General features: G+C 60.3%; 1 protein-coding gene across 2 annotated transcripts; it reads left to right on the top strand.

Moving 5' to 3' along the window:
• Positions 1-209: 209 nt before the first annotated feature.
• Positions 210-15,838, top strand: SHC2 (SHC adaptor protein 2). Of its 2 annotated transcripts, none has more exons than XM_060181426.1 (13): positions 210-1,051; positions 3,323-3,393; positions 3,951-4,011; positions 4,461-4,580; positions 5,924-5,977; positions 6,072-6,123; positions 6,210-6,336; positions 6,567-6,708; positions 8,003-8,060; positions 9,601-9,735; positions 10,054-10,355; positions 13,435-13,568; positions 15,172-15,838. In XM_060181426.1, the coding sequence occupies exons 1-12, from the start codon at positions 521-523 to the stop codon at positions 13,561-13,563; spliced, it is 1,782 nt and encodes a 593-aa protein (XP_060037409.1). In that variant the 5' UTR covers positions 210-520; the 3' UTR covers positions 13,564-13,568; positions 15,172-15,838. The 2 variants fall into 2 exon arrangements, with proteins under 2 accessions (XP_060037409.1, XP_060037410.1); XM_060181427.1 differs by having other exon boundaries at positions 939-1,051; positions 3,264-3,393.

The following is a 15,838-nucleotide window of genomic DNA, read 5'->3' as shown; positions in this document are numbered from 1 at the left end:
CTTCTCGCCTTGCTCCCTCGCCCCAAGCCGGACCTCTCCGCCCCCCCCCCCCCCAGCTGATCGGCCCCTCGACCGCCCCTGTTTCGCCCCGGCCCCTCCCTTTGTTCTGGCGAGGCTGGGGGAGGGGTGCGGTAACCGCGCCCCCTGGCAGGACCCCCCACCCCCTCACCCCGAGGCCGGGTGGGGCTAACGGACCCCGAGTTCTCGACGTGCACGTGGGGTCGCGGAAACCGAAGCCAGGGAGAGGCCCCGGCCCATGGATCCCGTCGCGCGCCCCGTAGCACCCCCGCCCCCCAACAGAGCCTCGGTTTCCCAGGCTAGAGATCAACGGGAGCCTGGCTCCCCGGCCCCGGGCGGGTCGGGGGCCCCCTAGGGTGGGGCTCCATAGGGTGGAGACTCACTGGCCGCCGCCCGCCCACGACCCCGCCGGTTAGAAGCGGGGCGGCGGGCGGGTGCTGCCCCTCCCGCGGCCGGCCGGGGTCCCCGGGGCGCTGCCCCCCGCGGCTGCGCGCTGGGCGAGATGACATCACCGGGGCGGGGAGGCGGGGAGGCGGCCATGACGCAGGGTCCGGGCGCGCGCGCGCCCCCCGCGCCCCCCGCGCCCCCCGCGGCCCCCGCGGCCCCCGCGCCCCCTGAGCCCCCTGAGCCCCCTGAGCCCGAGGCGCCCCCTGAGCCCGAGGCGCCCACCACCTTTTGCGCGCTGCTGCCGCGGATGCCTCAGTGGAAGTTCGCCGCCCCCGCCGGGCTGCTGGGACGCGGGCCGGGGCGTGCGGGAGGCGCGGGGGGCGCACACCCCCAGCCCGAGCCCGCGCGCCCGCCCGGGGTCCCCGCGCTGGCAGCCGCGGTGCTGGCCGCCTGTGAGCCTCGCTGCTCCGCGCCCTGCCCCCTGCCCGCGCTCGGCCGCTGCCGGGGGCCGCGGGGAGCTCGGGGGACGCCCCCGGACGCCGCGGACGAGTGGACCCGCAAGGGCAGCTTTATCCACCGGCCGGCGCACGGCTGGCTGCACCCCGACGCCAGGGTCCTGGGGCCTGGGGTTTCATACATCGTGCGGGTGAGTGCGCTCCTAACCCCAGCCCGGGGAGAAGCTCCCCGCCTGCTTCCTGGGCACCCGGGGACACCTGTGAGTGACCTCTCAGCATCCACCCCCTCCTGGACCCCGCCTCTTAGCCAGTGTCCAGTGTCCCCTCTCTATCATGACCCCCAGCCAGTGTCCAGTATCCCCTCTCCATCAGGCCCGCCTCAGCTGATGTCCGGTGTCCCCTCTCTATCATGACCCCCAGCCAGTGTCCAGCATCCCCTCTCCATCAGGCCCGCCTCAGCTGATGTCCGGTGTCCCCTCTCCATCATGACCCCCAGCCAGTGTCCAGCATCCCCTCTCCATCAGGCCCGCCTCAGCTGATGTCCGGTGTCCCCTCTCTATCATGACCCCCAGCCAGTGTCCAGCATCCCCTCTGCATCAGGCCCGCCTCAGCTGATGTCCGGTGTCCCCTCTCCATCCCTCCTCTCCTCCAGGACCCCCCTCCAGCCAGTGTCCGGTGTCCCCTCTCCATCATGACCCCCAGCCTGTGTCCAGTGTCCCCTCTCCATCAGGCCCGCCTCAGCTGATGTCCAGTGTCCAGCATATCCTCTCCATCACGCCCATGACCAGCACCTCCAGCCCAGTTTCTTTCTTTCTTTTTTTATATTTATTTAATTTATTTATTCCCTTTTGTTGCCCTTTTTTTTTTTTTATTGTTGTAGTTGTTGTTGGATAGGACAGAGAGAAATGGAGAGAGGAGGGGAAGACAGAGAGGAGGAGAGAAAGACAGACACCTGCAGACCTGCTTCATCACCTGTGAAGCGACTCCCCTGCTGGTGGGGAGCCAGGGTTCAAACCGGGATCCTTACGCCGGTCCTTGTGTTTTGCGCCACCTGCGCTTAACTTGCTGCGCTACAGCCCGGCTCCCTCTTTTTTTTAAAAAAGAATTTATTTATTCATGAGGGAGATAGGAGGAGAGAAAGAACCAGACCTCACTCTGGCACATGTGCTGCCGGGGACCGAACTTGGGGCCTCATGGTTGAGAATCCAATCAATGCTTTATCCACTGTGCCACCTCCTGGACCACTCCAGCCCAGTTTCTATTCCACATCTTGAGAGACAGACAGGGGTAGGAGAGACACCTTAGCCCAGCTCCATCAGCTCTGGAGCTTCCCCAGTGCCATCCAGGGTGCTCCCATGTAGTGCCTGAGTTGGGACTAGGGCAGCACATGGTAAGGCATGCACTCTGTTGGGTGAGCTACCTCGAGACCCCTGGGCACTTTTTAAGTAAAATACTAATTGCAGTGTGGGAAGGGGCACAGTGGATAAAGCACTGGGCTCTCAGATGTGAGGTCCCAAGCTCCATCCTGGCATCACATGTGCCAGAGAGAGGCTTTGCTTCTCTCTTCTCCTGTCTCTCGTGAATAAGTAAATACAGCTTTAAAATATTAAATTATTCATGAGCACAAGGGGCATCACTCTGGCGCACTCGATGCCAGGGATCAAACTCCGCACCTAGAACCCTGAAGTCCTGCATTCTCATCTCTGTACCCTGCCTGGGCTGCCCTAGGATGATGAGTTCTTTTCACTTTGTGCTCACCCTCAGGTCTGGGGCTTTGACCCAGCTACCACTAAGCTGCTTCCTGGACAGACCTCTTGTTTTTACAGTGAGGGAGAGATGAAGAGGGAGAGGGGGAGGGAGGGAGTGGGAGAGCCCCCCACCCCACTTTTCCAAGCTTGTTAAGTGTTCCCTGTGCAGGTGCTCCCACATGTCTGCTGGGGGCTCAAACCCGGGTCCTCAGTTCTAGAAACCTCGGCTTCTTGCCTCTTCAGTTCTCTGCACAGTGGTGCCCTTCCTGGTGAGCCAGCTCTGCACTGCATTAACTGTTTTTCTCCCAGAGACCTTGTTCGAGTCTGACTACCTGGGAGCCTCAGGCAGGAAAGTCTTTTGCAGAGTCACTGCTATTTCCCCAGCACCCTGAATACATTTTAATTCCAGAACATTCCAGCATGCTCCCAGACAGAAGCCCCATTCCCATCAATAGCTCCCGCTGCTGGCCCATTCATGGTGGGATCATACTACTAGGGGCCTGGGCTGGGGGGAGGGTGGTCCTGGCTTCTGAGGCGGGGGTCCCTGGCCCTTGTCCTGGGTCTCTCTGTGAAGGCCTGTTCAGAGATTTCCGCCAGCCGGGCCCTGGAGTGGGGAGAGGACAGGAGCCACACCCTGTGTTCCCCTGTCCTGGAGGGAGGACAGATGGACCCAGCCTCGCAGGGGAGGAGGCTCCTGACAGCTGTTTCCCCCAGTACATGGGCTGCATCGAGGTGCTCCGCTCAATGCGCTCCCTGGACTTCAACACTCGCACCCAGGTCACCAGGTGAGCCCAGCCTGACCCCACTTAGTCCTGGCCCAGAACATCCCCCACCCCCACCCTCAGAGGGGAGGCAGCCTGGCCCAGAATGCCCTCCACGGCACTCCCCATCCTCATGTCTATCAGAGGGATACTGCCTTAGTTCAGAATGACCCAACCTCCCAGAGGCAACTCCCCCTGCCCCCCACCACAGCCCAGCTCCCATGTCCCTTCTGCAAGGAAGTCTGTCTGGATGGTTCCCACCCTGGACATCCACCCCAGGCCTGGGGTTTGGGTCTCTCTCTGGCTCTCCCCTGAGCCTCCATGAGGGGCTGGCCCAGCTTCTCCTCTCCTGCGGGTGTGTGTCCTGGGGTGTGGGGGTGTGGGGGGCAGCGGGCTCTGTGCACACTCGCTGGCCCTGTCACCTGGGCTTTCTGCCCCTGTACCTTTGAGTCTGGCTTGAGGAGGGGGGGGGGTTGCTGGGAAAACAGAGGCTAGGGAGAAGAGGGTATCCTCTGAGGCTGGCGGCTGGCTGTCCAGGGGCCCCTCCTCTGAGCATCCCTCCCCCCCCCCCCCGCCCCCAGGGAGGCCATCAACCGTCTTCACGAGGCCGTGCCTGGTGTGCGGGGCTCCTGGAAGAAGAAGGTGGGTGGGCGCCTGCCTGTTGGGGGTGCTGCAGGGCACTGTGGATCTTCCCCACCCCTGTGCCTCTCCTCCACAATCTCTGCCCTCAGCCCCCAGGCCACCTCCCAGCACGCCAACCTCTGTCCTCAGCACCCCCCCCCACCTCCAAGCACCTTAGCCTCTGCTCTCAGCCCCCAGGCCACCTCCCAGCACGCCAACCTCTGTCCTCAGCCCCCCCCCACCACCACCACCTCCCAGCACCCTAGTCTTTGCTCTCAGCCCCCAGGCCACTTCCCAGCACGCCAACCTCTGTCCTCAGCACCCCCACCCGCCACCTCCAAGCACCCTAGCCTCTGCTCTCAGCCACCCAGGCCACCTCCCAGCACCCCCAGCTCTGGCCACCTTCCAGCACCCCCAGCTCTGGCACCCAGTCCTCAGCCCTCTCGCTCATCCTAGTCCTCACCCCACAGGCCCCCAACAAGGCGCTGGCCTCCATCCTGGGAAGGAGCAATCTGCGTTTTGCTGGCATGAGTATTGCCATCAGCATCTCCATTGATGGGCTCAACCTCTCAGTGCCTGCCACCCGCCAGGTGAGAGCCACCCACCAGGTCAAGGCCAGCCAGAGATGAGACCCAGCCCAAGGTGAGGGTGAGCCCCAGATGAGGGCCAGTCCCTGGTGAGAGCCACCTGCCAGGTGATTATGCCCGCCAGGTGTGGGCCACCTCCTCAGGGTGCACCGTGCACTGGTACTGGGATAGGCATCCTTAGTATCACCGTGGGGCTAAGGAGGCTGGCTTCATTTGTGAGACTCAGGACTCCCCAAGATGACTCCCTGGGTTGGTCAGCCAAGGGGGAGACTCTGACTTACAGTCTTCTGTTAGAGAAACAACCAGAGTTGACTTGGATACTGGGGCATCAGAGAGGGCTTCCTGGAAGCAGTGGTGTCACCAGGAGATGGTTGGAGAGGGTCATGGAGGGAGCAGGGGCAGGGTGAGGAGGACAGCTGTCCAGAGCAGCTGGGGGCTTTGACCACCCGTCCCTCCCATGCAGGCCCCAGGCCCCAGCCAGTCCTCCCCAGGCCCGTGGGCAGGAGGCAACAGGATGGGGGGAGGGGCCTGGGTATTAGCCCAGCCATCACTGGCCACTGGGGCCTGGAGGGACTGAGCTGGGCAGAGGCAGATGGTATGCAGATAGATGCAGGTGACTGAATGAATGGAGCAGACATGCTGCTGACGAGTGGACGGATGCAAAGCATCATGTGAATGGACAGATGGACGCAGACGGGCATGCAGATAAGCAGACACACAGATGAGCATGCAGGCAGGGCAGAGGAGCAGGCTGATGAGCGTGTGGAGAGATGCAAACAGACATGCAAATGAGGGATCATGCACAGGCTCCTATAAATGAGGGACATGCTAATGCATATGCAGACGAGGGGTATGCAGATGAGGGTATGCAAATGCTCATACAAATGCATGACGTGCAAATACTAATGCAAAAAGTGGGCATGCAAATGAGGAGTGGCTGCAGACGTATGCAAAGGAGGACGCTGCTTTGCTGCGAGTAGACGTGTGTATGCAGATGGCATGCAGGTGGGCCCACGTGCAAGCAGACATGCAAATGAGGATGTGTGCTGGCGACCCACTGTCTCCCGTGAGTGTGATGGCTGTGGGTGGCCAGGGCTGTGAATGGCCTTAGCACTCTGGGGCCACTCTCCAGAGAGACACAGACATCATCTCCAATACCCCTCTTCCCCCCTGCCCCCCACAGCTGTGGCTCCCTCAGGTGGTGCGGGGGTTTGAACCTGGGCTCTGTTCGTGGTGAGACAGGTGCCCTGGCTGGTGGTGGCTGTCCTCACTGTGGCCTGGCTTCCATGTCCAGCCCCAGGAGAGGCTGGGGACGTCCCCACCCCCTGACCAGCGTCTCTCTGCAGGTCATTGCCAGCCACCACATGCAGTCCATCTCCTTTGCGTCCGGCGGAGACACGGTGAGGAGGGGACAGGGGTGGCTGCCTGCTGCCTGTTGCCCGTGGAGGGTTGGGCCCAGGCGGCATAGCGCCCTCCATTGCTCTGTCCCTACAGGACATGACTGACTACGTGGCCTACGTGGCCAAGGACCCTGTGAATCATCGAGGTGCGGGCCGGCCAGGGTGGGGGTGGGGTGGGAGTGTTCGGATGTGGGGTGTCCTAGCCAGCGCTCCCATCCATCCCTGTCCCCAGCCTGCCACATCCTGGAGTGCTGTGAGGGCCTGGCCCAGAGCGTCATCTCCACTGTGGGGCAGGCCTTCGAGCTACGTTTCAAGCAGTTCCTGCACAGCCCCCCTCAGACTCTTGTGCCCTCTGAGGGGTATGGCCGGTCTCCCCTGGGGATGGGCACAGGGACCCTGGGACCAGGGCTGGGAGGCCCCCGGCTGCCCTGGCACGGGCTCTGGGTGTGACCCCAAGTCCCCTGGGTGGGGCCCGCCTACGGGGCTTCGGCTCCTGGGGGTTCAACGCCTCTCCCACCAGAGCCCCCAGATTGGGTGCATCTCTCCCGTGAGCTCGCTGTCTGCCTGCCTGTCTGTGGTCTGTCCCCAGGCTGACGGAGCCCGAGGCTGCTGCCTGGGGGGGTGAAGACGCGGAGCACAACTACTACAACAGTGTCCGTGGCAAGGAGCCGCCCCCTGGCGGGCTGGTGGACTCACGGCTGGCCCTCACGCAGCCCTGTGCCCGGGGCCAGGTCAGCCACCCACTCCTGTCGCCCCTGTGGGGGCGTGGGGACAAGTCCCCAGCCTTGGGCCCCTCAGTTTCAGCCCTTCCCCCACCTCTGGCTCAGCCTCAGTCCCCAGGTCTCAGGCCCAGCATCTCCAGCTTCACCCCCCCTCAGTCCCCCAGCCTTTTCCCTAGCCTCAGTCCCCCCACCCCTGCCTCACCCAGACACTTGGCTATTCTCACCAGAGCCCCTCTCAGTTCTCTCTTTTTTCAAATACATTTTTTATAAATGTAAATGTCCTTTTTAATCGTTATATATTGGATAGAGACAGCCAGGAATTGAAAGGGAAGGGGGTGATAGAGAGGGAGAGAGACAGAGAGACACCTGCAGCCCTGCGTCACCACTTATAAAGATTCCCCTCTGCAGGTGGGGCCCTGGGGGCTGGAACCTGGGCCCTTGTGTATTGTAACATGTTCTCTCAACCAGGTATGGCCCCCGCCCCCCACACACCCCAGCTCTGACACATGTGATGCCAGGGATTGAACCTGTGGCCTCTGGGGCTAGGAGCCTACATGTGCTGTTTTGTTTCCCCAGTCCTGTATTATTCCTGAGACTACTCCTCCTTTTATTTTAAAGTGAGATTTATTTATTGAACACACAGAGAGAAGTAGAGGAGCACTCTGGCATGTGTGATGCCAGGGATAGAACCCAGGACCTCATGCTTAAAAAAATGCTATTTATTTATTATAATTATTTTTTAATTCAATCTGTTTTTCTTTTCTTTTATTTCACCAGAGCACTGCTCAGCTCTGGCTTGTGGCAGTGCTGGGGATTTAATCTGGGACTTCAGAACCACAGGCAGGAAAGTCCTTTTGCAAAAACTCCTGTGTTATCTCCCTGTCAACTCTGGCTTGAGATCCAGTTCTCTAGCCACTGTGCCCCATCCCAGGCTGCCCAATGTCCCCCCCCCCCTTTGGAAAGGGTGACAGGCAAGGTGCCACAGCCCTGCTCCGCCATCCAAGGAACTCCCCTAGGTGCCAGGGCTGAGTTACAGTGTCTCAATACACAGCGAGGCCTGTTCACTGCACACGTTGGAAGCTTCCCGGGGGCCTCTTCAGAGGGGGTGTGGGGCTGGGCTCTGACAGGTGGACTGGGCCCCTGGTGCAGTGAAGGTGTGTAGGCACAGGGAACAGTCTGGTGTCAGAGTAGGAGGGGGCGGCGTAGGCCAGGGTGAGAGATGGTATCTTCCTGCTGGGGAGCTGGGGGTGTTCTGCTGGCAGTGGGGATTCTGTGTCTCAGGGGACCCCTTGCTCTTTTTCAGGGACCATCTCCTGCTCGAAGGGATACCCATGGGCTTCAGTGGGACCTGGACCCCCCAGGTATGCTCCCTGGCTGTGCCCCTCAGTCCTCCTCTTGATGACCTGAAGACTTGGGGCACAAAGAGCCTCTGAGCCCCAGCTGCCCCTCCCAGCCCCTCTTGTAGGCACCACTGGACTCTTCCAGAAGTTTCCTTGGTTTTCAGGCTCTCCAGTCCATGCTGCCTGCCCTTCTGATGAATCCAGAATTTTGCTTGAGGGAGGGGGTTGGGATCCGCTTGTAATTGAACTTAAAAAGAGGGGTTGGAGTTGGGGGCTGCTGCGGTGTGTGAAAGGATTCACAGCGGTGGAGCTGGGAACTGGTTTAAACAATACAAGGTTTATTAGGGTGACACAGGTAAAAGGCAAAATAAGCACTTATCATCAAGGGTTAAGAGTACGCTAGGTCCAAAAATTGTGAGTATAGTTAGCAAAAGTGTAGTCCCATAAGTTAAACAATTATCAGCTCTGGCAAAGGTTGCTCCTGGCTGTAGAGGGGTCTAAAAGTTTACTGGCTAGCAGAGTCACACGTGTTCAGTTCCCAGGAGCAGTAGCCGTGCTGGCACCTCCACCGAGATGCTTCTGGCCAGGAGAAGAAGCAGCGGCCAAAGAGGCCTGCGTGCTCAGAGTCCCTTGCTCACATCCCCCCTCTCTGAAGCACCTCCTCATTTGTATGCTAATAGTCTCAAACTCCTGCTGTGGTCGCCACATCCGCTGTGCAGGACTTCAGAGTCAAGACACCAGGTGGGGTGTTAGGGCCAGAGCCCAGGCTCCGTGAACTTCACGCAGGCTGGATGTGGGTCTCAGCTCAGTCTGCCCCCTCCCACACCACCCTCCCACAGGTGGCCACCCACGACCAGTCTGTGCCCAGAGGCAGCCAGCATCCACATGCTGTCTTTAGAGCCTCCAGAACCTGGGCATTTTGCCACCTGCTGTGCCCACAGCACCATGCACTTGTGGCAGGCCATAATACACCTACCCGTGGGTACCGAGAAGATCTGCAATATTCCAGGAAGTGCCCCACTGCTCCAGGGAGAGCCCTAGTGCTGCAGACAGTCCCCAGTGCTCCAGGGAGAGCCTCAGTTCTTCAGACAGCCCCCCAGTGTTCCAGGCAGCCCCCCAGTGCTGCAGGCAGCCCCCCAGAGCTCCAGGCAGCCCCCAGTGCTCCATAGAGTGCCCCAATGCTCCAGACATCCAGTCGGTGTTTCAAGACGAGCTCCAGTGCTTCAAACAGTCCCCCCAGTGCTCCAGGGAGAGCCTCAGTGCTCCAGGAAGCCAGTTAGTGCTCCAAGGAGAGCTCCAGAGCTCCAGGCAGAGCCCCAGCCTTCTGGGCAGCCCGTCAGACCTCCAGTACCCACGCCCTCTCCCAAGTTCTACAGGCAGCCAGCAGAGACAGGCGGTGGCTGTTGTGACAGGGTTTCTGAGTGTGGAGAATGAACACATTCAGGGTGGGCTGTGTGGAAAGGAGGGGCACTGGCCAGGTGTGAGCCTGGGGATGGGGCGCTGTGGTCACAGGTGCAGTTGGGTGCCCACGTGGGTTCTGACCCAGCACCCAACCCTCCAGGGGACGGCTATGTGCAGGCTGATGCCCGAGGCCCCCATGACTACGAGGACCACCTGTATGTCAACACACAGGGCCTGGACACCCCTGAAACCCCGCGGCCTGAGGACAGCCCTAAGAAGGATCTGTTCGACATGCGTATGTGGGGTGGGGGCACCCCAGGAACCTGGGGGCTGATGGGTTGCTGGGGACAGGACACACTGAGCACACACACTGAGCACTGAGCACACACCACAGCCTCTGCAGTGATGGGCTCCGGGCCGGGGAGGCCCAGGTGGGGCTCATGTGCAGCACGGGACAGGCATAAGACATGTTCAGGCCCAGGTGGGGCACCATGCAGGGGAGGTTCCAGTGAGTACTGGTTCCCAGTCACTGCTACTAAGTTCCACCTAAGGACCTCACTCTTCTAGAACCAGTCCGCCCCTGCAGCCCGGCCTCCCGCATCCTTACCCACAGGTCCTTTCGAGGATGCCCTCAAGCTGCACGAGCGCTCCCAGGTGGCTGCAGGCCCTGCTCTCATAGAGGACCAGTGGCCCAGTCCCCCCACCCGCCGGGCACCCATCGCCCCTACAGAGGAGCAGCTGCGGCAGGAGCCCTGGTACCATGGCCAGATGAGCCGGCGGGCGGCCGAGAAGCTGCTTCGGGTGGACGGGGACTTCCTGGTACGCGATAGCGTCACCAACCCAGGCCAGTACGTGCTCACCGGCATGCAGGCCGGCCAGCCCAAGCACCTGCTGCTGGTGGACCCGGAGGGCGTGGTAAGGGCGGGGCCTCTGGTGGGCGGGTCAGGCCAGCCAGCTCCAGCACCTGCTGGTGGGCCTGGGGGCGTGGTCTTGAGTGGGCTAGGGCGGGCGGGTGGACTTAGAGGGCGTGGCCTAGAGTGTGCGACCTGGAGTGGGCGTGGCGCGTAGGCTAGCTCAACCACCTGCTGCTGGTGGGCTTGGGGGCGTGGTCTGGAGGCGGCTAGGGTGGGCGGGCGGGACCTGGAGGGCTTGGTCTAGAGGGCGTGGCCTAGAGTGTACGACCTGGAGTGGGCGTGGCGCATTGGCTAGCTCAACCTGCAGGTGGGCCTGGGGGCGTGGTCGCGAGTGGGCGTGGTCAGGGGTGGGCAGGACAGCTGGGCCAGGCCAGGCATCTGCTGTTGGGCGTGGGGGCGTGGTCTCGAGCGGGCGTGACGTGTAGGCGAGCCCAACCACCTGCTGGTGGGCCTGGAGGGCGTGTCACTGACTGGGTGAGGCTTGAGGTGGGCGGGGCAGGCAGCTTCTGCTACTGGTGGACCTTGAGGGTATTTAAAGGTTCAGTCCTGTGTAGTAGGCAAGGCCCAGGGGCTAGAGTGTCCTGAGTGTGGGTGTGTGGGTGTGCTAAGGGCAGGACAGTGGACCTGTTGGGGGCCACTGCTTGGAGGGGTCGGCAGGTGGGAGGGGGTAGGGTGACTTCCTGCGTCCAGGACCTCGGATCCCTTAGCCCCCAGCGGTCTAGGAAGTGTGTGGGGTTGCACAGGTGCCTTTGGGGGGCTCTGTGGACATCGCAGCAGCTGCAGTTCTGGGGTTTAGAGCTCGACCTGCATAGCTGGGGTCAGAGCACCTCCCCCTACAGGTCTCAGTGTGGGGTGCACCTCCCCACAGGCGACCACTCCACATACCATGCTTGCTTTACTGTGGTGCGTATGAGAGCTCACAGGCTCTGCCTCGGTTCACTGAGACTTCTTGTGTCCAGATTACTAAAATCTGATTTTTTTTAAAAGCACCAATACAGCTTGACAGCTTGAACAATCTCCATAAAGAAATAGTTTATTTTCTCTCCCACTGGGATTTTTTGCACCTGTCTCATTCCACTGCTCCCAGCTGGCTTTTGTTATTTATAGGGTGGGGGTGGGGGTAGCATTATGGTTCTGCAAAAGATTTTCATGCCTGAAACTCCAAGGTCCCAGGTTCGTTCTCCTGCACCACCATCAACTGGAGCTGAGAAGTGCTCTGGTAAAAATAAATAAACAAAATGAATATTTTTATGGAGGAGTGGGGAGAGGGAAAGAACCAGAGCATCCATCTGGCACATGCGAGTCTGGAGATAGAACTTGGACCTCATGCTTGATAGTCCAGTGCTGTAACCACTGGGTCACTTCCTAAGCTACTCTTACTTCAATAACAGAGAGGGAGAGAGAAGAGAACATTGCAGCTGTGGTCCAATGCTCATGAAACCTCCCCTTCAAATGGTGCTCCCATTTAGTGGCCAGGGGCTCAAACCCAGGCTTGTGGGCTTGACAAAATGTGTGCTCTGTGAGGATAGCCACTTCCCAGCACTCGGGAGATGTTATTTTTTAAAGATCCATCAACAGCATCTTTGAGCTGCCTTGTGATTGAACAGGGAGGCCCCCTCTCCCCACAGTCCGTGAAGTAATGTCTTTGAGTTGCTGTGCACCAGTGAGGCCTGGTGTTCTTGGCCTCTGAGGCATCTTAGACTTACCCAGTGCTTTTCAATTTATGAGTTCTGGAGTTTATGAAGCATCTCTCACATCAGAGTACCATAGATCTTGCAGGTGATTTCCCCACAGGGAAGATACCCGGCACTTGCCCTTCTGAGTCTGCCTAGTTGAGCCCAGTGGACCAGTGCACAAGGTGGGGCTGCAGCCACCCTCTCCCCTGTGTGGGGGACTGGCTTGGAGCTCACTGCTGCCTGGTCAAATCTCTTCTTCCCAAAAGGAGCCCCAGAGGGCGCCCCCCCCCCCCCCACACACACACACTGCCATGGGGAGATAGCTAGTTTCAGAGCTTCCTCCCAAATGGGGTGAAAATGCAGGCCCCAGGCCCCACCCCCAGGGCTATGGAGATAGCCTGGGAGTCTGGCCCCGAGGTGGGATTCCTGAGCCCCCTGTGCCCACAGCCCACAGCACCTCCTCGTGGCCTTGGCCTTGCAGGCAGCAAGACCCTGCTTCTCTTTCTTTTCCTGTTTTATTTGGTTTATTTTGATAGAGTGAGAGGGACAGACACAAGCAGTACTGCTCCACTGCTCATGAGGCTCCCCAGCCCTGAAGGTAGAACCTAGAGCTTGAACCTAGAGACGTGTGCACACTACTGGGTGAGCCACCATCTGGTTGGTCTCCCCCCCAAAAAATTCATTTCCTTGTTTAAGAGAGCAAGAGAGAAGCAGGGCATCATTGTGGCATAGGTAATGCTGGGGCTCAAGCTCAGGACCTGATGCTCACAAGTCATTCACTCTGTCCACTTGTGAGCTTCCAGGGACGGAAGATGGCTCACCCAGCAGGCTGCACCCCATGCACACAGGCAGCCCTGGGCTGTAGCCCCGGCACCACCAGCAGCAGCCAGAGTGGCACAGGGGAAGCTCCATGGATAATGGAGCAGGGTGGTGGTGTCTTTTCTCTGTTTCTCTGTACTATCTAGACCGTAAAGAAGGGTGGTTTGGGAGGTGGCACAGTTGCTAAAGCACTGGATTCTCAAAGCATGGTCCTGGGTTTGATCCCCAGTGTGGCATCTGTCAGAATGATGCTCTGCATTTCTTTCTCCTGTGAATAATTATGTCTTGAGAAATAGAATATACACAATGAAAATGCTGGCCTGTGAGTGAGCCCTGGCTCTTGAAAGAAGATTCTTAATTTCACCTGCAAAGATGCTTCTTCCGTCCAAACATAGACCCAGGTCTGGGGCGAGGACCTGGACAGGACTGGCGCCACTGCCCCCACCCCCCACCGCCGTGTCTCCTATAGGAGTCCCGGAGCCACCCTGCTTCTCTGCTGCGAGATCTCTGGGCCTGAGTGCTCGGGGTGGGGGTGGCAGGGCAGGGCTGGCTCTCCTGGAGACACTCAGCCTCTGGGTCCTGCAGGTGCGGACCAAGGATGTGTTGTTCGACAGCATCAGTCACCTGATTGACTATCACCTGCAGAACGGGCAGCCCATCATGGCTGCGGAGAGTGAGCTGCACCTGCGTGGCGTGGTCAAGAGGGAGCCCTGAGCCAGGTGGGTGCCCAGCTGGGCCCCTTTATACATACACGGAGAAGAGGGTGAGGCAGCACAGCCCTGGAGCTGCCCCAGGTGCCTCAGTGCCTCCCATGTGGTGCTGGGGTCAAACCTGGCCTTTGTGCAAGGCACTGCAGGTGATCTTTTAGGTGGGATGTGGGGCTGGAGAGAGACAGCCAGCCTGCTAGGCACACACTTCCCTGTGCATAAGGACCCGGGTCCAAGCTCCTGAAACGTGTTATGGGGGCGTCGTGTACAGGGTGAAGAGGTTCTGTGGTGTCTCTCTGCACCCCTTCACTGTCTCCTATCTTCCGTCTATACTTGAAAAAGGGCGGGGGAGTGATGGAGTCCTGCAGGCTGGAAAAACATCAGCGAGAGCCCAGGGGGCAGGTAGCTAGCTCATCTGGGAGGTGTCTGCTCTCACATGACCCAGATTCCAGCTCAGTCTCCCACAGCACGTCGGGAAGTGTTGGCACTGTGTTGCTCTTTCTGTCTTTCTTTCTGTCTGTATCTGTATCTGGAAAATTCAGCTCAGAGTCGGGCGGGAGTGGGGGGATGATCTTGGAACCTAGGGCCCTCCAGCGCACCCACGCAGAACCCACAACTTGGAGGCTTTGAGTTTCTTCACACAGTTATGTGACCATGCCTCATCTCATTCCAGAACTTGCTGTCTTCCCAAAGGCAGCCCCCTGCATTAGCAGCCCCCAGCTCTTTCTGGCTCCCGCTTCTGTCTGGAGGGGCCTGTTCTGCATGTTTCCAGCCCTGCATGCCTACCTGGAGCCTTGGGGATCTGGGTCTTTCCCTGACATGTGTCTGTCTACCAGCGCCTTCCTCTAGAGGAGGGCTGTCTCCCTCCTGCTGTGTGTGGGGGGGTCTTCCTGGGCGGGGAGGTAGGGGAGCCCGACTGTGTCTCCCTCTGTGCGGGTATGGGTTCTGTGAGTGGATCCGCAGTCCCTGTGGATTCCCTGGGAGTGGAATTGCTGGTTGCCATGGTAACCGATGGCGCTTGCTTTTTGTGGCTGGCTGAGCAGGAGGCACCCGGGCCCTCCCAGAGGGAGCATGAGGCTGAGTGTTGTGAGGAGGGCCGGGGAGCCAGGGTTAGGGGGCAGCAGGAGAGGAGAGTCACGGGCAGAAAGGGCTTTCCCCCAAGGACTCTGGGTACCTGGCTGTCCTCATGGCAATGCCTCCTTCCTGCCTCCTGCCCTCCAGGCCAGTGTGTCTTGGAGGGGTGCCTGCCTCAGGGGTTCAAGTCCCCAGGATAGACCCCCATTGGGGGTGGAGGCTGGGCCCTACCACCAGGCCCCTTGAAAGTGTGCTCAGAGAGAGACCCAGACCCACAGGCCTAGGTGGGTTCCCAGGGTGGAACCATCCAGAACAGGGCCCCCTGGGTGGGCTGGGGAGGACCTGGTGCTGGACATAGCTGCCTGTGGGGAGCTGGGGTGGTCTGGAGCAGAAAGGGGTATCTGCACATCCACATAGAGGATTCCAGGCTAAGCAGGTGTCCTGGTCAGCAGCCCTACAGTGGGGTGGAGGGGATCATCAGCTCTTGGGGCCCTCTGCACTCAGGTATACTGACCCCTGGTCCCTCTGCCTTGCCCCCCAGGACACGACGCTCAGCCCTGGCCCACGGGGGGCCTCTCCTGTGCCCAGGTCCCGGACTCTGCCTGAGGGTCGCCCGGGCTGCAGGGCCTGCTCATACCAAAGACAAGCCTCTGCTGGGGCCTCTCTGCACATTCAGTTGCCCAGAAACCCGGCGGGGCCTCCAGGATGTGCCCCCGCCCTCCTGGCCCAACTCTGTTCTCCTGAGAAATCAGTGCCTGTTGTCTTTGGTGGGGCTGAGCTGCCCTGGGGCCCCCAGGCCATGGCTCATACTGACTTGGAAGTAGGGGGGAGCTTGGGGCTGTGCTGAGAGAAGGGACCCCCCATTTCCTGCCAGGCTGGGGGCTGTAGGAGGGGGCCCTCCAGGTGAGTGCCTGGGCTGGACGCCTGGACTGTGGCTAGCCCTGGGGTGGCCAGAGCAGTGGGGCCCTCGGGCTGGGAGGCTGAACTGGACAGCCCTGGTGGTAGCAGGCTTGCTCCCCTGGGGCTGGAGGAGGGTACTCCGGGGTGTTCTTGGGGGTTGCTGTGACCCGAGTCCCCAACCCGACCTCTGTTTGTATCCTCCCGCAGAGACACCCCAATCTCTCGGAGGCACCCACATTGAGCTCCCATGTGCAGCCCCTTGTCCCGGACCCCCAATACACCTGCAAGTGCTTCATGTTGGCTCCACA

Source organism: Erinaceus europaeus, chromosome 23, assembly GCF_950295315.1.
Source record: "Erinaceus europaeus chromosome 23, mEriEur2.1, whole genome shotgun sequence".
Lineage (NCBI taxonomy): Eukaryota > Metazoa > Chordata > Mammalia > Eulipotyphla > Erinaceidae > Erinaceus > Erinaceus europaeus.
This window is presented reverse-complemented; position numbering and strand designations above follow the sequence as displayed.

Excerpts from the sequence above, each read along its gene's own strand:
- SHC2 (XM_060181426.1), top strand. The coding sequence starts at position 521 with ATGACATCACCGGGGCGGGGAGGCGGGGAGGCGGCCATGACGCAGGGT. Across the intron at positions 9,736-10,053 it reads GAAGGATCTGTTCGACATGC|GTCCTTTCGAGGATGCCCTC; the intron begins GTATGTGGGGTG and ends CCTTACCCACAG. Across the intron at positions 10,356-13,434 it reads TGGTGGACCCGGAGGGCGTG|GTGCGGACCAAGGATGTGTT; the intron begins GTAAGGGCGGGG and ends TGGGTCCTGCAG.